Source organism: Lonchura striata, chromosome 35, assembly GCF_046129695.1.
Source record: "Lonchura striata isolate bLonStr1 chromosome 35, bLonStr1.mat, whole genome shotgun sequence".
Taxonomy (NCBI): Eukaryota; Metazoa; Chordata; class Aves; order Passeriformes; family Estrildidae; genus Lonchura; species Lonchura striata.
In genome coordinates this window covers 817,914-840,035 of record NC_134637.1, presented here as the reverse complement: position 1 = coordinate 840,035, position 22,122 = coordinate 817,914, and the positions used below count along the sequence as shown (strand labels likewise).

Below are 22,122 nucleotides of genomic sequence, written 5' to 3'. Positions count from 1 at the left end.
ATGGTGCAAAGCCCCGCCCACAACTCCAAATAAGGGCAGGCCACGCCCCTTCCATGTCAATCAATGGCAGAAGCCCCGCCCACAACTCCAAATAAAAGCTGGCCCCGCCCATATGTCAATCAATGGGCAGAAGCCCCGCCCACAACTCCAAATAAGGACAGGCCCCGCCCCTCCATGTCAATCAATGGACAGAAGCTCCGCCCACAACTCCAAATAAGGCCAAGCCCCGCCCTCTCCATGTCAATCAATGGGCAGAAGCCCCGCCCACAACGCCATATAAGGGCAGGCCCCGCCCCCTCCATGTCAATCAATGGCATAAGCCCCGCCCACAACTCCAAATAAGGGCAGGCCCCGCCCATGTGTCAATCAATGGCAGAAGCCCCGCCCACAACTCCAAATAAGGGCAGGCCCCGCCCATATGTCAATCAAAGGGATGAAGCTCCGCCCACAACTCCAAATAAGGGCAGGCCCCGCCCCCTCCATGTCAATCAATGGCAGAAGCCCCGCCCACAACTTCAAATAAGGGCATGCCCCGCCCATATGTCAATCAATGGTGCAAAGCCCCGCCCACAACTTCAAATAAGGGCATGCCCCGCCCATATGTCAATCAATGGTGCAAAGCCCCGCCCACAACTCAAAATAAGGGCAGGCCCCGCCCCCTACATGTCAATCAATGGTGCAAAGCCCCGCCCACAACTCCAAATAAGGGCAGGCCCCGCCCCCTACATGTCAATCAATGGCAGAAGCCCCGCCCACAACTCCAAATAAGGGCAGGCCCCGCCCCCTACATGTCAATCAATGGGCAGAAGCCCCGCCCACAACTCCAAATAAGGGCAGGCCCCACCCCTACATGTCAATCAATGGGCAGAAGCCCCGCCCACAAGTCCAAATTAGGGCAGGCCCCGCCCCCATATGTCAATCAATGGCAGAAGCCCCGCCCACATCTCCAAATAAGGGTAGGCCCCGCCCCTTCATGTAAATCAATGGCATAAGCCCCGCCCACAACTCCACATAAGGGCAGGCCCCGCCCCCTCCATGTCAATCAATGGGATGAAGCCCCGCCCACAAGTCCAAATTAGGGCAGGCCCCGCCCCCATATGTCAATCAATGGCAGAAGCCCCGCCCACATCTCCAAATAAGGGTAGGCCCCGCCCCTTCATGTAAATCAATGGCATAAGCCCCGCCCACAACTCCACATAAGGGCAGGCCCCGCCCCCTCCATGTCAATCAATGGGATGAAGCCCCGCCCACAACTCCAAATAAGGGCAGGCCCCGCCCCCAGGCTGGTGGCGGACGTGCTCAATGACGTCGCCCTGGTGCTGGAAATCCTCGCTCCCCATTGGCTGAGCCTCGGCCCCGCCCTCCTCATCATGGCGGCCGCCGCCAGGGTGAGACTGGGGGGGAACTGGTTTATACTGGGAGGGACTGGGAGGGGACTGGTTTATACTGGGATGGACTGGGAATAAATTGGGATAAACTGGGATCTTACTGGTCCATACTGGGATGGACTGGGAGGCAACTGGTTTATACTGGGATGAACTGGGATAAACTGGGAGGGACTGGGAGGAACTGGGAGGGAATGGGATGGACTGGGAGGTAACTGGTTTATACTGGGAGGGACTGGGAGGGAACTGGGAATAAACTGGGATGAACTGGGATGTTACTGGTCCATCCTGGGAGGGACTGGGAGGCAACTGGTTTATACTGGGATGAACTGGGAATAAATTGGGATGGCTGGGGAGGTAACTGGTTTATACTGGGATGAACTGGGAGGAACTGGGAGGGACTGGGAGGGACTGGGAGGGGACTGGGATAAACTGGGAATGGACTGAGAGGAACTGGGATGGACTGGGATGGGACTGGGATAAACTGGGAATGGACTGGGATGGACTGGGAGGTAACTGGTTTATACTGGGAGGGACTGGGAGGGAACTGGGAGGGACTGGGAGGGAACTGGTTTATACTGGGAGGGACTGGGAATAAACTGGGATGAACTGGGATGTTACTGGTCCAAACTGGGAGGGACTGGGATGGGACTGGGATGGCCCGTACTGGTTTATAGTGGTCCATACTGGTTTCTACTGGTTTGTACTGGTTTACGCTGTATTTTTCCATTTATACTGGTCCATACTGGTTTATACTGGTTTGTACTGGTGGCAGTGCGTGGTGGGCGTGGCCGGCGGCGCCACCAGGGCGGCCCTGGCCGTGCACCAGGCCCGGAGGGACAACGTGGCCGACGTGGCCGCTAAGGACAGCAGCCAGGTGGGACTGGGAGCACTGGTTTGGACTGGGAGGGCACTGGGAAGGGACTGGGAGGGGATTTGAACCATCCATACTGGTTTATACTGGTTTATACTGGTTTGTACTGGTTTATAGTGGTCAATAAGCTACCAATCCAAGATGGCCGCCAAGTGAGTTATTCAAAATGGCCGCCAAGGACAGCAGCCGGGTGGGACTGGGAGCACTGGTTTGGACTGGGAGGAGACTGGGAGGGGATTTGGACCATCCATACTGGTTTATACTGGTTTGTACTGGTTTATAGTGCTCAATAAGCTACCAATCCAAGATGGCCGCCAAGTGAGTTATTCAAAATGGCCGCCAAGGACAGCAGCCGGGTGGGACTGGGAGCACTGGTTTGGACTGGGAGGGCACTGGGAGGAGACTGGGAGGGGATTTGAACCATCCATACTGGTTTATACTGGTTTATACTGGTTTGTACTGGTTTATAGTGGTCAATAAGCTACCAATCCAAGATGGCCGCCAAGTGAGTTATTCAAAATGGCCGCCAAGGACAGCAGCCGGGTGGGACTGGGAGCACTGGTTTGGACTGGGAGGAGACTGGGAGGGGATTTGGCACCATCCATACTGGTTTACACTAGTTTATACTGGTTTACACTGGTGCTGAGTTACTCATCCAAGATGGCGGCCAAATAATGTAGTCCAAGATGGCCGCCAAGGACAGCAGCCGGGTGGGACTGGGAGCACTGGTTTGGACTGGGAGGAGACTGGGAGGGGACTGGGAGGGGATTTGGACCATCTATACTGGTTTATACTGGTTTATACTGGTTTGTACTGGTTTATAGTGCTCAATAAACTACCAATCCAAGATGGCAGCCAAATAATGTAATCCAAGATGGCCGCCAAGTGAGTTATCGAATTGCTCCATACTGGTCCATACTGTTTTATACTGGTCTGTACTGATCCATACTGGTTTATAGTGGTTTATACTGGTTTATACTGGTTTATACTGGTCCTTACCGGTCCTTACTGGTTTATACTGTTTTATACTGGTTTATACTGGTTTATACTGGTTTATACTGGTCCTTACCGGTCCTTACTGGTTTATACTGGTTTATACTGGTTTATACTGGTTTCTATCAATCCCTACCAGTCCATACTGGTCCATACCGGTCCTAACTGGTTTATACTGGTTTATACTGGTTTTTATCAATCCGTAATGGTCCATACTGGTCCATACTGGTCTGTATTGGTCCGTACCGGTCCTTACTGGTTTATACTGGATTATACTGGTTTTTACTGGTTTCTATCAATCCTTAAGGGTTCGTACTGGTCCGTACTGGTATGTTCTGTTCCATACTGGTCCATACTGGTCCTTACTGGTTTATACTGGTCTGTACTGGTTTTTACTGGTTTCTATCAATCCATACCGGTCCATACTGGTCCATACTGGTCTGTACTGGTCCATACTGGTCTGTACTGGTCCATACTGGTCTGTACTGGTCCATACTGGTCTGTACCGGTCCTTACTGGTTTATACTGGTTTATACTGGTCCATACTGGTTTCTATCAATTCCTACTGGTTCCTACTGGTTTCTGTCAATTCCTACTGGTTTATACTGGTTCCTACTGGTTTCTATCACTTCCTACTGGTTTATACTGGTCCTTACTGGTTTGTACTGGTTTATAGTGGTTTGTACTGGTCCATACTGGTTTGTACTGGTCCTTACTGCCTTGTACTGGTCCTTACTGGTTTGTACTGGTCCTTACTGGTTTGTACTGGTCCTTACTGGTTTGTACTGGTCCATACTGGTTTCTATCAATTCCTACTGGTTTATACTGGTCCTTACTGGTTTGTACTGGTCCTTACTGGTTTGTACTGGTCCATACTGGTTTCTATCAATTCCTACTGGTTTGTACTGGTCCTTACTGGTTTGTACTGGTCCTTACTGGTTTGTACTGGTTTATAGTGGTTTGTACTGGTTTATACTGGTTTGTACTGGTCCATACTGGTTTCTATCAATTCCTACTGGTTTGTACTGGTCCTTACTGGTTTGTACTGGTCCTTACTGGTTTGTACTGGTCCATACTGGTTTCTATCAATTCATACTGGTTTGTACTGGTCCTTACTGGTTTGTACTGGTCCATACTGGTTTCTATCAATTCATACTGGTTTGTACTGGTCCTGACTGGTTTGTACTGGTCCTTACTGGCAGGAGACGCTGGTGAACGGGGCGGGGCTGCTGCTGTCGCTGCTGCTGCTCCCCCTGCTGGACGGGCGGCCATGGTGAGGGGCGGGGCCGGGGGCGTGGCCACCATAAGGGGCGTGGCCAGAGGGCAGGGGACCACTGCTATTGGTCGGGACAGGGGGCGTGGCCAAAATGGGGGCGTGGCCATTGTGGGCAGGGCTAAGTGGATGTGAGCAGGGGGCGGGGCCTAAGGGGGAGGAAGGGGCGTGGCCTAAGTGGGGAGGGGCTTAAAGGGGCGTGGCTTGAATGGGGAGGGGCTTAAAGGGGCGTAGCTTAAATGGGGAGGGGCTTGAAGGGGCGTGGCTTAAATGGGAGGGGCTTAAAAGGGCGGGGTTTAAATAGGAGGGGCTTAAAAGGGGCGTGGCTTAAATGGGGAGGGGTTTAACTCTGAGGTGGGAAGTAGGAGGGGCTTAAAAGGGGAGGGGCTTCGAGGGGCGGGGCTGGAATTGGGCGGGGCCAGAAGGGTTTGGAGTTTTTCGGCAAAATGGGCGTGGCTTATTCAAGAAGGGGCGTGGATTATCCATAAGTGGGCGTGGCCTATGTTGGATGGGCGTGGCTTATATAGGGAATGGGCGTGGCCTATCCATAAGTGTATGTGGCCCAGGTGAGGTGGGCGTGGCTTCTTCAAGAAATGGGCGTGGCCTATCCAAGAGTGGGCGTGGCCTATGTGGGGTGGGTGTGGCTTATCCATAAGTGGGCGTGGCCCAGGTGAGGCAGGCATGGCCCAGGTGAGGTGGGCGTGGCTTGTTAATGGAGTGGGCGTGGTCTGTCCATAAGTGGGCGTGGCCTATGTTGGATGGGCGTGGCTTGTTCATTAAATGGGCGTGGTCTGTCCATAAGTGGGCGTGGCCCAGGTGAGGTTTGGGGTCTTCCAGGTGAGGTGGTCGTGGCCAAGGTGAGGTGGGTGTGGTTTAGTAATTAAATGGGCGTGGCCTGTCTGTAAGGGGGCGTGGCCCAGGTGAGATTTGGGCTCTTTCCAGGTGAGGTGGGCGTGGCCAAATTGAGATTGGCGTGGGTTAATAAAATGGGCGTGACCTATCAATAAGTGGGCGTGGCCCAGGTGAGCTTTGGGCTCTTTCAGGTGAGGTGGGCGTGGCCAAGGTGAGGTGGGTGTGGTTTATTAAATGGGCGTGGCCTATCCGTAAGTGGGCGTGGCCCAGGTGAGATTTTGGGTCTTTCAGGTGAGGTGGGCGTGGCCAAGGTGAGGTGGGCGTGGCTCATTAATGAAGTGGGCGTGGTCTATCCATAAGTGGGCGTGGCCCAGGTGAGCTTTGGGATCTTCTAGGTGAGGTGGGCGTGGCCCAGGTGAGGTGGGCGTGGCTCATTAATGAAGTGGGCGTGGCCTATGCATAAGTGGGCGTGGCCCAGGTGAGCTTTGGGCTACTTCAGGTGAGGTGGGCGTGGCCCAGGTGAGGTGGGCGTGGCTCATTAATGGAGTGGGCGTGGTCTGTCCATAAGTGGGCGTGGCCCAGGTGAGCTTTGGGCTACTTCAGGTGAGGTGGGCGTGGCCAAGGTGAGGTGGGCGTGGCTTATTTGGGAAATGGGCGTGGTCTGTCCATAAGTGGGCGTGGCCTAGGTGAGGCTTGGGCTCTTCTAGGCGAGGTGGGCGTGGCCAAGGTGAGGTGGGTGTGGTTTAGTAATTAAATGGGCGTGCCCTATCCATAAGTGGGCGTGGCCCAGGTGAGATTTTTGGATCTTTCCAGGTGATGTGGGTGTGGCTCAGGTGAGGTGGGTGTGGCTCATTAATAAAATGGGCGTGGTCTATCCATAAGTGGGCATGGCCCAGGTGAGATTTGGGCTCTTCTAGGTGAGGTGGGCGTGGCTCATTAATTAAGTGGGCGTGGCGTATCCATAAGTGGGCGTGGCCCAGGTGAGGTTTGGGGTCTTCCAGGTGAGGTGGGCGTGGCCATTTCTGAGGTGGGCGTGGCTTATTCACGAAGGAGGCGTGGCCTATCCATAATTGGGCGTGGCCTAGGTGAGGTGGGCGTGGCTTATTCCCAAAGGGGGCGTGGTTTATTCACCAGTGGGCGTGTCCTTACCTGTCTCCGCCCCCCCTCAGGCTCACCTGGGCCACCCTGGGGCTGCTCCTGGCCGCTCACCTGGCCGCCAACATGGCCGCCCTGGCCTCCCTCACCCTCACCTCCCTGAACCGGCCCCGCCTCCGGCTGGCCATTGGCTGGGCCCTGCGAGGGGGCGGGGCCGGCGGGGAAAGGGGCGTGGTCAGCCCGGGGCCGGGCGGGGTCGAGCTGGAGCTGCCCCGCCCCGAGCAGGTGAACCCCCGCGAGCCGCTGCTGCCAGGTGAGGGGGGTTGGGGATCTGGGGTCACCTGGGCACACCTGGGCACACCTGGGGAGGATTTGGGGTCACCTGGGCACACCTGGGCACATCTGGGGAGGATTTGGGGGCACCTGGGCACACCTGGGCACACCTGGGGAGGATTTGGGGGCACCTGGGCACACCTGGGGAGGATTTTGGGGGATTTGGGGTCACCTGGGCACACCTGGGGAGGATTTGGGGAATTTGGGGTCACCTGCGCACACCTGGGGAGGATTTGGGGTCACCTGGGCACACCTGGGGAGGATTTGGGGTCACCTGGGCACACCTGGGGAGGATTTTGGGGAATTTGGGGTCACCTGGGCACACCTGGGGAGGTTTTGGGGTCACCTGGGCACACCTGGGGAGGATTTTGGGGAATTTGGGGTTTCCCGGCCACGCCCGCAGGGGTTTGGGGCGCGCTTTGATGACGTCATCGCCCCTCCCCCCCCCAGGGTTCGGGTCCCGCCTCCGCCTCCACCTGGGGGCGCCCCTGGAGCAGCTCGTGAGCAGGTGGGGGCGGGGCCAAATTTGGGGAATTTTGGGGGATTTTGGGGGATTTTTGGGAAAAAAAATAGGGGTGAAAATTCGGAGAATTTTGTTTAATTTTTGGGATTTTTTTTGGAATTTTTGGGGATTTTTGGGGGATGTTTTTATAATTTTTTTGTGTTTTTTGGAATTTTTTTGGGGAGTTTTTGGGGAATTTTGGGTATTTTTTGGGGAATTTTGGGGGAAAATTTTTGTAGATTTTTATAAATTTTGGAGGGAAATTTTTTGGAATTTTTGGGGGTTTTGGAGAAGTTTTTATCTTTTTTTTGGTGTTTTTTTTTATTTTTTGTGGGGAGGTTTTGGGGGAATTTTTGGGATTTTTTTGGGGAATTTTTGGGGAAAATTTTTGTAGATTTTTAAAAATTTTGGAGGGAAATTTTTTGGAATTTTTGGGTTTTTTGGGGAAGTTTTTATCTTTTTTTTTGTGTTTTTTTTGATTTTTTTGGGGGAGTTTTCGGGGAATTTTTTGGGAGTTTTGGGGAAAATTTTTGTAGATTTTTATAAATTTTGGAGGGAAATTTCTTTGAATTTTTGGGGAAGTTTTTATCATTTTTTTGGTGTTTTTTTGATTTTTTTGGGGGGAGTTTTCGGGGAATTTTTTGGGAGTTTTGGGGGAAAATTTTTGTAGATTTTTATAAATTTTGGAGGGAAGTTTTTTTGAATTTTTGAGGTTTTTGGAGCAGTTTTTATCTTTTTTTTGGTGTTTTTTTTATTTTTTGGGGGGAGTTTTGGGGGAATTTTTGGGAGTTTTGGGGGAAAATTTTTGTAGATTTTTATAAATTTTGGAGGGAAATTTTTTTTAATTTTTGGGGTTTTTGGGGAAGTTTTTATCTTTTTTTTGGTGTTTTTTTGATTTTTTTGGGGGGAGTTTTTGGGGAATTTTTGGGGAATTTTGGGGGGAAATTTTTGTAGATTTTTATAAATTTTGGAGGGAATTTTTTTGGAATTTTGGGAATTTTGGGGGGATAATTTTTGTAATTTTTTGGTTATTTTTTGGTGCGGCTTTGGAATTTTATGGGGAATTTTCGGGAATTTTGGGGGAAATCTTTGGGGAAAATTTTGGAGACATTATTATTTTATTTTTGGGGGAATTTTTTGGGGAATGTTGTGGCAATATTGTGAATTTTAGGTGAAATTTGAGCAATTTTGGGGGAGTTTTGAGGGAATTTTGTGGGAAATTTTGTGAGGAATTTTGTGGAATTTTGAGGGAAATTTTGAGGGAATTTTTTAGGAATTTTGGAGGAAGTTGGGGGGAATTTTGTGGATTTTCTGAGGAATTTTATGGAATTTTGGGGGAGTTTTAGGGAATTTTGTGGGAAGTTTTTGGGGAATTTTGTGGGAATATTTTTTAATTTTTGAGGAATTTTGTGGGAAATTTTTTGGGAAATTTGTGGGAATTTTTTTGAATTTTTGAGGAATTTTGTGCGAAATTTTTTGGGCATTCTGGGGGAATTTTGCGGGAATATTGTGAATTTTTGGTCAAATTGGGGCAATTTCGGGGGAATTTTGAAGGAATTTTTTGGGAAATTTGGGGGAATTTTGTGGGAATTTTCTGGAATTTTGGGGAATTTTTTGGGACCGTTGGGAATTTGTCGGGATTTGACCAATTTTGGGATTTTTTTCCCGCTTTTCCAGCGAGGCCGAGTTCCGGAAGGCTCTGGAGTGCGGAACCCCCGACTACGTCCTCGTGCTCCGCCCCTCCCAAGGTGGGAAAACCCCAACATTCCCAAAATTTTGGGAAAAATATCCAAAATTCCGAGGGGAAACAGAAAAAAAAAAACCAAAATTTTGGGGGAAAAACACCAAAATTTGGGAAAACGCGAAAAAAATCAGGAGGGAAAACGGGGCAAAAATCCCAAAAATTTGGAGGAAAAATTTTTGGGGGATATTTGGGAATTTTCCTGGAATTTTGGGAATTTTCCCGGATTTTGGGGAACTTTCCTGGATTTTTGGGAATATTCCCAGATTTTTGGGAATTTTCCCGAATTTTTGGGAATTTTCCCAGGTTTTTGGTAATGTTTCAGGATTTTTTGGGGATTTTCCAGGATTTTTGGGAATTTTCCCAGATTTTTTTGGAGTTTTCCCGGGTTTTTTGGGAATTTTCCAAGATTTTGGGAGTTTTCCTGGATTTTTGGGAATTTTCCCAGATTTTTGGGATTTTTGGGAACATTGCTGAATTTTCAGGATTTTCGGGAACATTTCAGGATTTTCGGGAACATTTCGTGATTTTGGGGAACATTCCTGGATTTTTGGGAATTTTGGGAACATTTTGGGATTTTGGGGATTTTTTTGGGAACATTTTGGGATTTTTGGTGAACATTCCCGGATTTTTGGGAATTCCGGGACCATTTTGGGATTTTTGGGATTTCTGGATTTTCGGCAACGTTTCTTTCAAAATTTCCAGGAACGCTCCCGGATTTTTGGAATTTCTTGGAAACATTTTGGGATTTTTGGGGAATTCTCCTGGATTTTTGGGAACGTTCCCGGATTTCTGGGAAAGTTTCAGAATTTTTGGGAATTTTCCCAGATTTTTTGTGAATTTTCCCATATTTTGGGGAGTTTTCCCATATTTTGGGAGTTTTCCCGGATTTTGGGGATTTTTGGGAGTATTTCTGGATTTTTGGGAATTTTCCCGGATTTTTGGGAATTTTGGGAACATTTCGCGATTTTTGGCGAACATTCCCGGATTTTTGGGATTATTTTGGGTCCATGTTGGGATTTTTGGGAACATTTCAGGATTTTTTTGGGAACATTTCGGGATTTTTGGTGAACATTCCCGGATTTTTGGGATTTTCGGGAACATTTCGGGATTTTTGGGCAACTTTCCCGGATTTTTGGGATTTTTGGGAACATTTTGGGATTTCTGGATTTTCGGCAACGTTTCTCTCCGGATTTTCAGGACCACTCTGGGATTTTCGGGATTTTTGGGAACATTTTGGGATTTTTGGGGAACATTCTGAGATTTTTGGGAACATTTCAGGATTTTTTTGAGAACATTTTGGGATTTTTGGTGAACATTCCTGGATTTTTGGGAATTTTGGGAACATTTTGGGATTTCTGGATTTTTGGCAGTTTTCTTTCAGGATTTTCGGGACTTTTGGGAACATTTCAGGATTTTTGCGATTTTTTGGGAACATTTTAGGATTTTTGTGAACATTCCCAGATTTTTGGGAACATTTCAGGATTTTTTGGGAACATTTGGGGATTTTGGTTAACATTCCCGGATTTTTGGGAATTTTGGGAACACTTCGGGATTTCTGGATTTTCGGCAACGTTTCTCTCCGGATTTTCGGGAACGCTCCGGGATTTTCGGGATTTTTGGGAACATTTCAGGATTTTTGCGATTTTTTGGGAACATTTTAAGATTTTTGTGAACATTCCGAGATTTTTGGGAGCATTTCAGGATTTTTGCGATTTTTTGGGAACATTTTAGGATTTTTGTGAACATTCCGAGATTTTTGGGAGCATTTCAGGATTTTTGCGATTTTTTGGGAACATTTTAGGATTTTTGTGAACATTCCGAGATTTTTGGGAACATTTCAGGATTTTTTGGGAACATTCCCGGACTTTTGGGAATTTTGGGAACATTTTGGGATTTCTGGATTTTCGGCAACGTTTCTCTCTGGATTTTCAGGACCACTCTGGGATTTTCGGGATTTTTGGGTACATTTTGGGATTTTTGGGAACATTCCCGGATTTTTGGGAACATTTCGGGATTTTTGGTCAACTTTCTCAGACTTTTGGGATTTTTGGGAACATTTTGGGATTTCAGGATTTTCGGCAACGTTTCTCTCCGGATTTTCGGGAACGCTCCGGGATTTTTGGGATTTTTTGGGAACATTTCAGGATTTTTGGGGGAACATTCCCAGATTTTTGGGAACATTTCAGGATTTTTTGGGAACACTTTGGGATTTCTGGATTTTCGGCAACGTTTCTTTCAAAATTTCCCGGAACGCTCCCGGATTTTCGGGATTTTTTGGGATTTTTGAGATTATTTTGGGTCCATGTTGGGATTTTTGGGAACATTCCGAGATTTTTGGGAACATTTCAAGATTTTTTGGGAACGTTTTGGGATTTTTGGTGAACATTCCCGGATTTTTGGGATTTTTGGGAACATTTTGGGATTTTTGTGAACATTCCGAGATTTTTGGGAACATTTCAGGATTTTTTGGGAACATTTGGTGATTTTGGTTAACATTCCCAGATTTTTGGGAATTTTGGGAACATTTTGGGATTTCTGGATTTTCGGCAACGTTTCTCTCCGGATTTTCGGGAACACTCCGGGATTTTCGGGATTTTTTAGGAACATTTCAGGATTTTTGGGGAACATTCTGAGATTTTTGGGAACATTTCAGGATTTTTGGGGAACATTCTGAGATTTTTGGGAACATTTCAGGATTTTTGGGAACATTTGGGGATTTTTGTGAACATTCCCGGACTTTTGGGAATTTTGGGAACATTTTGGGATTTTTGGTGAACATTCCCGGATTTTAGGAATTTTGGGAACATTTCGGGATTTTTGGTGAACATTCCTGGATTTTTGGGAATTTTGGGAACATTTCGGGATTTTTGGTGAACATTCCCGGATTTTAGGAATTTTGGGAACATTTCGGGATTTTTGGTGAACATTCCTGGATTTTTGGGATTTTTGGTGAACATTCCCAGATTTTTGGGAATTTTGGGAACACTTCGGGATTTCCGGATTTTCGGCAACGTTTCTCTCCGGATTTTCAGGACCACTCTGGGATTTTTGGGATTTTTGGGAACATTTTGGGATTTTTGGGAACATTCCCGGATTTTTGGGAACATTTCAGGATTTTTGGTCAACTTTCTCAGACTTTTGGGATTTTTGGGAACACTTTGGGATTTCAGGATTTTCGGCAGCGTTTCTCTCTGGATTTTCGGAAACGGTCCCAGATTTTCGGGATTTTTTGGGAACATTTCAGGATTCTTGGTGAACATTCCCAGATTTTTGGGAACATTCCCGGACTTTTGGGAATTTTGGGAACACTTCGGGATTTCAGGATTTTCGGCAATGTTTCTCTCCGGATTTTCGGGAACGCTCCGGGATTTTCGGGATTTTTTAGGAACATTTCAGGATTTTTGGGAACATTTCGGGATTTTTGGTCAACTTTCCTGGACTTTTGGGAATTTTGGGAACATTTCGGGATTTCTGGATTTTCGGCACCGTTTCTTTCCGGATTTTCGGGAACGCTCCCGTATTTTCGGGATTTTTTGGGATATTTGGGATTATTTTGGGGACCATGCTGGGATTTTTGGGAATTCTCTCCCACAGGGAAGCTCGGGGTGGTGCTGCGGCGCCGCTCCGGATTTCAGGAACGTTCCCAGCTTTCGGGGATGTTTTTTCCGGGATTTTTGGGAACGTTTCGGGAATTGCGGGACCATGCTGGGATTTTTGGGAATTCTCTCCCGCAGGGAAGCTGGCGGTGGGGCTGCGGCGCGGGGCGCGCGGGGCGGCGCTGCGCGGCTGCGCTCAGGCGCTGCTGCTGGAGCAGCTCCTGGGGCAGCCCCTGGGGGGCGCCGCCACCGCCCTGGGCCGCAGCCTGGAGCCGCTGCAGAGGCGCCTGCGCCGCTGCCGTGAGTGAGCGCCGGATTTTGGGAATTTGGGGGATTTCGGGGAATTTTGGGGAATTTTGGGAATTTTTGGGGAATTTTCAGGGCTTTAAATGGGATTTTTTGGGCATTTTTTGGGGGTTAAATGGGATTTTTTGGGGATTTTTTGGGGTTTAAATGGGCTTTTTATGGGGGGTTAAGTGGGATTTTTTTGGGATTTTTTGGGTGTTAAATGGGATTTTTTTGGGCATTTTTTGGGGTTTAAATGGGATTTTTGGGGCTTTTTTTGGGGGGTTAAATGGGATTTTTTGGCATTTAAATGGGATTTTTGGGGGATTTTTTGGGGGTTAAATGGGATTTTTTGGGGGGTTTAATTGGGATTTTTTGGGGGTTTAAATGGGATTTTTGGGGGATTTTTGGGGCTTTAAATGGGATTTTTTTCGGGGGTTAAATGGGATTTTTGGGGGATTTTTTGGGGGTTAAATGGGATTTTTTGGGGGATTTTTTGGGGGTTTAAATGGGATTTTTGGGGGATTTCTTGGGGTTTAAATGGGATTTTTTGGAGATTTTTTGGGTGTTAAATGGGATTTTTTGGGTGTTTAAATGGGATTTTTTGTGGGAATTTTTGGGGTTTAAATGGGATTTTTTGGGGTTTAAATGGAATTTTTGGGGGATTTTTTGGAGTTTAAATGGGATTTTTTGGAGATTTTTTGGGGGTTTAAATGGGATTTTTTGGGGTTTAAATGGGATTATTGGCACATTTTTTAGGTGTTACATGGGATTTTTTTGGGATTTTTGGGGTTTAAATGGGATTTTTGGGGGGGATTTTGAGGAATTTTTGGGGATTTTGGGGAATTTGGGGAGCCTGGGGCAGCCCCTGGGGGGCGCCGCCACCGCCCTGGGCCGCAGCCTGGAGCCGCTGCAGAGGCGCCTGCGCCGCTGCCGTGAGTGAGCGCCGGATTCCGGGAATTTGGGGCATTTCGGGGAATTTGGGGATTTTGGGGAATTTTCAGGGCTTTAAATGGGATTTTTTGGGCATTTTTTGGGGGTATAATTGGGATTTTTTGGGGGTTAAATGGGATTTTTTTGGGATTTTTTGGGGTTTAAATGGGATATTTTTGGGGGGGTTTAAATGGGATTTTTTTGGGCATTTTTTGGGTGTTAAATGGGATTTTTTGTGGGAAATTTTGGGGGTTAAATGGGATTTTTTGGGGGATTTTTTGGGGGTTTAAATGGGATTTTTGGGGGATTTTTTGGGGTTTAAATGGGATTTTTTGGAGATTTTTTGGGGGTTAAATGGGATTTTTTTGGGGGGTTTAAATGGGATTTTTTGGGGTTTAAATGGGATTATTGGCACATTTTTTGGGTGTTACATGGGATTTTTTTGGGATTTTTAGGGTTTAAATGGGATTTTTCGAGATTTAAATGGGATTTTTGGGGGAGATTTTGAGGAATTTTTGGGGATTTTGGGGGATTTGGGGAGCCTGGGGCAGCCCCTGGGGGGCGCCGCCACCGCCCTGGGCCGCAGCCTGCAGCCGCTGCAGAGGCGCCTGCGCCGCTGCCGTGAGTGAGCGCCGGATTTTGGGAATTTCGGGATTTCGGGGAATTTTCGGGGCTTTAAATGGGATTTTTTTGGGGGGTTAAATGGGATTTTTTGGGGTTTAAATGGGATTTTTGGGGGATTTTTGGGGCTTTAAATGGGATTTTTTTGGGGGGTTAAATGGGATTTTTTGGGGGTTAAATGGGATTTTTGGGGGATTTTTTGGGGGTTAAAATGGGATTTTTTGGGGGATTTTTTGGGGTTTAAATGGGATTTTTTTGAGAATTTTTGGGGTTTAAATGGGATTTTTTTGGGGGGTTAAATGGGATTTTTGGGGGATTTTTGGGGGTTTAAATGGGATTTTTTTGGGGGGTTAAATGGGATTTTTTGGGGGTTTAAATGGGATTTTTGGGGGATTTTTTGGGGGTTAAAATGGGATTTTTTGGGGGATTTTTTGGGGTTTAAATGGGATTTTTTTGAGAATTTTTGGGGTTTAAATGGGATTTTTTTGGGGGGTTAAATGGGATTTTTGGGGGATTTTTGGGGGTTTAAATGGGATTTTTTTGGGGGGTTAAATGGGATTTTTTGGGGGTTTAAATGGGATTTTTGGGGGATTTTTTGGGGGTTAAAATGGGATTTTTTGGGGGGATTTTTTGGGTGTTAAATGGGATTTTTTGTGGGAATTTTTGGGGTTTAAATGGGATTTTTTGGGGGGTTTTTTGGAGTTTAAATGGGATTTTTTGGGGATTTTTGGGGGGTTAAATGGGATTTTTGGGGGTTTAATTGGGATTTTTGGGGGATTTTTGGGGGTTTAATTGGGATTTTGGGGGGATTTTTTGGGTGTTAATGGGATTTTTTGGGGATTTTTTGGGGTTTAAATGGAATTTTTTTGGGGATTTTTTGGGGTTTAAATTGGATTTTTTGGGGGTTTAATTGGGATTTTTTGGCATTTAAATGGGATTTTTTGGGGGCTTTAATTGGGATTTTTAGGGGATTTTTTGGGGTTTAAATGGGATTTTTGGGGGATTTTTTGGGGGTTAAATGGGATTTTTTGTGGGAAATTTTGGGGTTTAATTGGGATTTTTTTGGGGGTTAAATGGGATTTTTTGGGAATCTTTGGGTGTTTAAATGGGATTTTTGGGGGATTTTCAGGGCTTTAAATGGGATTTTTGGGGGATTTTTTGGGGTTTAAATGGGATTTTTTGGGGGTTTAAATGGGATTTTTGGGGGATTTTCAGGGCTTTAAATGGGATTTTTTGGGGATTTTTTGGGCTTTAAATGGGATTTTTTTGGGGTTTAAATGGGATTTTTGGGGGATTTTTGGGGGGTTAAATGGGATTTTTTGTGGGGTTTAATTGGGATTTTTTGGGGGTTTAAATGGGATTTTTGGGGGATTTTTTGGAGGGTTAAATGGGATTTTTTGGGGGTTAAAATGGGATTTTATGGGGATTTTTTGGGGTTTAAATGGGATTTTTTTGGGAATTTTTGGGGTTTAAATGGGATTTTTTGGGGGTATTTTTTGGGGGGTTAAATGGGATTTTATGGGGATTTTTTGGGGTTTAAATGGGATTTTTTTGGGATTTTTTGGGGGGTTAAATGGGATTTTTTGGCATTTAAATGGGATTTTTGGGGGATTTTTTGGGGGTTTAAATGGGATTTTTGGGGGATTTTCAGGGCTTTAAATGGGATTTTTTTGGGATTTTTTGGGGGTTAAATGGGATTTTTTGGGGGTTTAATTGGGATTTTTTGGGGGTTAAATGGGATTTTTTGGGTGTTAAATGGGATTTTTGGGGGATTTTTGGGGGGTTAAAATGGGATTTTTGGGGATTTTTTGGGGGGTTAAATGGAAATTTTTTGGGGATTTTTTGGGGTTTAAATGGGATATTTTGGGGATTTTTTGGGGTTTAAATGGGATTTTTTGGGGGTTTAATTGGGATTTTTTTGGGATTTTTGGGGGTTTAAATGGGATTTTTTTGGGGCATCTTTTGGGATTGTTGGGAATTTTTGGGAATTTTGAATTTTCTGGCAATTTTCAGGGGTTTAAATGGGATTTTTTTTTTGCATTTTTTGGGTTTAAATGGGATTTTGGGGTATTTTTGGGAATTTGGGGAGGATTTTGGGGGGAAATTTCTGTGATTTTGGGGAATTTTTTGGGGGATTTGGGGTGGAATTTTGGGAATTTGGGGCAGAATTTGGGAGGAATTTAGGGAATTTCGGGGGAATTTGGGGAATTTCAGGGGAATTTTGGGAATTTCGAGGGAATTTTTGGAATTTCGGGGAAACGTTGGAAATTTGTGGATTTTGGGGGTGAATTTTGGGAAATTTTGGGATTTTGGGGGTAAATTTTGGGAATTTTCAGAATTTGGGGCAGAATTTGGGTGGAATTTTGGGAATTTGGGGAATTTGGGGAATTTCAGGGGAATTTGGGGAATTTCGGGGGAATTTTGGGAATTTCGGGGAAACGTTGGAAATTTGTGGATTTCGGGTTTGAATTTTGGGAAATTTTGGGATTTTGGGGGTAAATTTTGGGAATTTTCAGAATTTGGGGCAGAATTTGGGGGGATTTTGGGAAACATTGGAAATTTCTGGATTTCGGGGGTGACTTTGGGGCAAAATTTGGGTGGAATTTTGGGAATTTGGGGAGAACATTGGGAATTTTGGGCGAACGTTGGAATTTGGGATTTCGGGGGTGAATTTGGGGCAGAACTTGGGGGGAATTTTGGGAATTTGGGGTGGAATTTGGGGGGAATTTTGGGAATTTGGGGAAGAATTTGGGTGGAATTTTTGGAATTTTGGGGATTTCAGGGAAATATTGGAAATTGGGATTTCGGGGGTCAATTTGGGGCAGAATTTGGGGGGAATTTGGGGTGGAATTTGGGGGGAATTTTGGGAATTTGGGGCAGAATTTGGGTGGAATTTTGGGGGGAATTTTGGGGGAATTTTTGGAATTTTGGGGATTTCAGGGAAATATTGGAAATTGGGATTTCGGGGGTCAATTTGGGGCAGAACTTCGGGGGAATTTGGGGAATTTTGGGTGGAATTTGTGGGGAATTTTGGGAATTTGGGGTGAACATTGGGAATTTTGGGCGAACGTTGGAATTTGGGATTTCGGGGGTGAATTTGGGGCAGAATTTGGGGGGAATTTGGGGAATTTTGGGGGGAATTTGGGGCAGAATTTGGGGTGGAATTTGGGGTGGAATTTTTGGAATTTTGGGGATTTCAGGGAAATACTGGAAATTGGGATTTCGGGGGTCAATTTGGGGCAGAACTTGGGGGGAATTTGGGGAATTTTGGGTGGAATTTTTGGAATTTTGGGGATTTCAGGGAAATATTGGAAATTGGGATTTCGGGGGTCAATTTGGGGCAGAATTTGGGGGGAATTTGGGGAATTTTGGGTGGAATTTTTGGAATTTCAGGGAAATATTGGAAATTGGGATTTCGGGGGTGAATTTGGGGCAGAATTTGGGTGGAATTTGGGGAATTTTGGGTGGAATTTTTGGAATTTTGGGGATTTCAGGGAAATATTGGAAATTGGGATTTCGGGGGTGAATTTGGGGCAGAACTTGGGTGGAATTTTGGGGGGAATTTTGGGGGAATTTTGGGGATTTCAGGGAAATATTGGAAATTGGGATTTCGGGGGTCAATTTGGGGCAGAATTTGGGGGGAATTTGGGGAAATTTGGGTGGAATTTGGGGGGAATTTTGGGAATTTGGGGAGAACATTGGGAATTTTGGGCGAACGTTGGAATTTGGGATTTCAGGGGTGAATTTGGGGCAGAACTTGGGGGGAATTTGGGGAATTTGGGGCAGAATTTGGGGGGAATTTGGGGAATTTTGGGTGGAATTTTTGGAATTTTGGGGATTTCAGGGAAATATTGGAAATTGGGATTTCGGGGGTCAATTTGGGGCAGAATTTGGGGCAGAATTTTGGGGGCAATTTTGGGAATTTGGGGTGAACATTGGGAATTTTGGGCGAACGTTGGAATTTGGGATTTCAGGGGTGAATTTGGGGCAGAACTTGGGGGGAATTTGGGGAATTTTGGGTGGAATTTGGGGGGAATTTTGGGAATTTGGGGCAGAATTTGGGGTGGAATTTTTGGAATTTTGGGGATTTCAGGGAAATATTGGAAATTGGGATTTTGGGGGTGAATTTGGGGCAGAATTTGGGGGGAATTTGGGGAATTTTGGGTGGAATTTTTGGAATTTTGGGGATTTCAGGGAAATATTGGAAATTGGGATTTCAGGGGTGAATTTGGGGCAGAATTTGGGGGGAATTTTGGGGGGAATTTTGGGAATTTGGGGTGAACATTGGGAATTTTGGGCAAATGTTGGAATTTGGGATTTCGGGGGTGAATTTGGGGCAGAATTTGGGGGGAATTTGGGGAATTTTGGGGGGAATTTGGGGGGAATTTTTGGAATTTTGGGGATTTCAGGGAAATACTGGAAATTGGGATTTCGGGGGTGAATTTGGGGCAGAATTTGGGGAATATGGGGCAGAACTTGGGGGTAATTTGGGGTGAACATTGGGAATTTCGGGCGAACGTTGGAATTTGGGATTTCGGGCTGAATTTTGGGGTGAATTCGGGGGATTTCGGGGCTGATCCCGTCCCCCCCCAGCTGCGGGCGCGGTGCCCTGGGGGGTCCTGGCCGAGACCTCGCGGCTGTTCCGGGAGCTGGGCCCCGCCCTCCTGCGAGGTGCGTGCCCCCCAAAAACCCCACTTCCGGTTCACTTCCGGGTTCTGCTGCCTGCTTCCGGTCCTCTCCTTTCCCTCCCGAGCCACTTCCGGGTGTTTTTGTGTTTCCCTGTGTTGTGATGGAGTCACTTCCGGTTCACTTCCGGGTTCTGCTGCCTGCTTCCGGTTCTCTCCTTTCCCTCCCGAGCCACTTCCGGTTTTTTTTCGTTTCCCTGTGTTGTGATGGAGTCACTTCCGGTTCACTTCCGGGTTGGGGTTTAGGGGGGTTTTGAGGGGGGGATTTTGGGTGGGATTGGGAATTTTGGGGAATTTTGGGTGGAATTTTCTGGAATTTGGGGCAATTTGGGGAATTCTGGTGGCATTTGGGGGGATTTCGGGGAAAATCTGGAATTTGGGGGATTTCAAAGGGGGAATTTGTGGAATTTTGGACAATTTTGGGAAATTTTGGGGAATTCTGGTGGGAATTTTCTGGAATTTGGGATAATTCCGGGCAAATTTGGGGGAATTTCGGGAATTCTGGAGGAATTTGGGGAGAATTTTCAGGAATTTGGGAGAATTTTGGGTGAATTTTGGGAATTTAGGGGAATTCTGGGTGGAATTTTCTGGAATTTTGGAGAATTTGGAGGAATTTGGGGAAAATGGGGGAGTTCCAGTTGAATTTGCACAATTTTGGTAAATTTTGGGAAATTCTGGTGGAATTTGGGGGGGGATTTGTGGAATTTTGGGAGAATTGGGGGAATTTTGGGTGAATTTTGGGGAATTTGGGGTAATTTTAGTGAAATCTGTGGAATTTTGGGAAATTTTGGGTAAAATTTTCTAAAATTTGGGGAAATTTGGGTGGAATTTTGGGAAATTAAGGATTTTGGAGTAAATATTTGGAATTTCTGGAATTTTGGGGAAATATTGGAAATTTTGGGAATATGGGGTGAATTTGGGGAATTTTGGGTAGAATTTTGAGAATTTGGGGCAGAATTTGGGGGAATTTTGGGAAATTCAGGATTTTGGGGGTGAATATTGGGGGTTTTGGGAATTCTGGTGGAATTTGGGGTGGCTTTTGGGGGGAATTTCGTGAATTTGGGGAGGATTTTGCGGGAAATTCCAGGGATTTTTGGGGGGAAAAATGTGGGAAATTTTGTGTGGAATTTTGCGCCAGAATTTGGGGGAATTCTGGTGAAAACTGAAATTTTGGGTGGAATTTTCTGCAATTTGGGGGAATCTTGGGTGAATTCTGTGGGATTTCGGGTGGAATTTTGGGAATCTGGGGGCAATTTTGGGGGGAGTTTCCTGAAATTCAGGTGGGGGTTTTTTTGGGGCAAATTTTCTGGAATTTGTGCCACTTCCGGCGCCACTTCCGGCGCCACTTCCGGGTTGGGTCCCAGCGTGAGGGCGCCCCCTGCAGGACTGGAGGCCGCGGGCTGGGACACGCAGCGCCCCCTGCTGGCCGCCGACGATTGGAGCCTGGAGTGGGCGGGGCCAGCGCCGGGCCACGCCCCCGAGTGACGCCACGCCCCCTTCTCCCGAAAGGGCGGGAAACGCCCCGGGAAATAAAAAAATTTTACCGAATTTTGGTGGATTTTTGGGGGTTTTGGGGAAATTGGGAAATTCCGAGAGGGTTCGGGGGAATTTTGGGAGGATTTTGGGTGGGTTTCGGAGATTTTGGGGGGATTTTGGGAGAATTTTGGGTGGATTTGGGGAAATTTTGGGAGAATTTTTGGGTGGATTTGGGGAAATACTTGGAATTTTGGGAGGATTTGGGGGGATTTTGGGGAAATTGGAAATTTTGGGAGGGTTAGGGGGAATTTTGGGAGGATTTTGGGTGGGTTTGGGAAAATTTTGGGAGAATTTTGGGTGGATTTGGGGAAATTTTGGGAGAATTTTGGGTGGATTTGGGGAAATATTTGGAATTTTGGGGGATTTTGGGAAAATTGGGAAATTGTGGGAGGGTTTAGAGGAATTTTGGGAGAATTTTGGGTGGATTTGGGGAAATATTTGGAATTTTGGGGGATTTTGGGAGATTTTGGGGGAATTTTGGGAGAATTTTGGGTGGATTTGGGGAAATTTTGGGAGGATTTTGGGTGGATTTTGGGAGAATTTGGGGAAATATTTGGAATTTTGGCGGAATTCTGGTGGATTTTGGGGAAACTGGGAAATTCCGGGAGGGTTTGAGGAAATTTTGGGAGAATTTTGGGTGGATTTGGGGAAATATTTGGAATTTCGGTGGATTTTGGGGGGATTTGGGGGAAATTGGAAATTTCGGGAGGGTTTGGGGGAATTTTGGGAGGATTTTGGGTGGATTTGGGGAAATATTTGGAATTTTGGTGGATTTGGGGGGATTTTGGGGAAATTGGAAATTTCGGGAACATTTGGGGGAATTTTGGGAGGATTTTGGGTGGATTTGGGAGATTTTGGGTGGATTTGGGAAAATATTTGGAATTTTGGTGGATTTGGGGGGATTTTGGGGAAACTGGGAAATTCCAGGAGGGTTTGGGGGAATTTTGGGAGGATTTTGGGTGGATTTGGGGGAATTTTGGTTTGGTTTGGGCAAATTTTGGGAGAATTTTGGGTGGATTTTGGGGGATTTGGGGAAATTGGGAAATTCCAGGAGGGTTTGCGGGAATTTTGGGAGGATTTTGGGTGGATTTGGGGGAATTTTGGGAGGATTTTGGGTGGGTTTGGGAGAATTTTGGGTGGATTTGGAGGAATTTTGGGAGAATTTTGGGTGGATTTGGGAAAATATTTGGAATTTTTGTGGATTTGGGGGGATTTTGGGGAAATTGGAAATTTTGGGAGGGTTTGGGGGAATTTTGGGAGGATTTTGGGTTGATTTGGGGGAATTTTGGGAGAATTTTGGGTGGATTTGGGAAAATATTTGGAATTTTGGTGGATTTTGGGGGATTTTGGGGAAACTGGGAAATTCCAGGAGGGTTTGGGGGAATTTTGGGAGGATTTTGGGTGGATTTGGGGGA

The 22,122-nt window shown here is 46.3% G+C and overlaps 1 protein-coding gene across 1 annotated transcript in view; it reads left to right on the top strand.

Moving 5' to 3' along the window:
* Positions 1-20,719, top strand: part of RUSF1 (RUS family member 1) — a 28,557-nt gene extending 7,838 nt beyond the window's left edge. Inside the window, exons 7-16 of the mRNA XM_077789548.1 lie at positions 1,283-1,388; positions 2,161-2,262; positions 4,455-4,525; positions 6,547-6,785; positions 7,256-7,313; positions 8,985-9,055; positions 12,786-12,951; positions 13,788-13,867; positions 19,080-19,157; positions 20,556-20,719. Coding sequence (XP_077645674.1) covers positions 1,283-1,388; positions 2,161-2,262; positions 4,455-4,525; positions 6,547-6,785; positions 7,256-7,313; positions 8,985-9,055; positions 12,786-12,951; positions 13,788-13,867; positions 19,080-19,157; positions 20,556-20,656 — 1,072 coding nt within the window. The 3' untranslated portion in view covers positions 20,657-20,719. The remainder of the gene's footprint in view (positions 1-1,282; positions 1,389-2,160; positions 2,263-4,454; positions 4,526-6,546; positions 6,786-7,255; positions 7,314-8,984; positions 9,056-12,785; positions 12,952-13,787; positions 13,868-19,079; positions 19,158-20,555) is intronic.
* Positions 20,720-22,122: the final 1,403 nt, after the last annotated feature.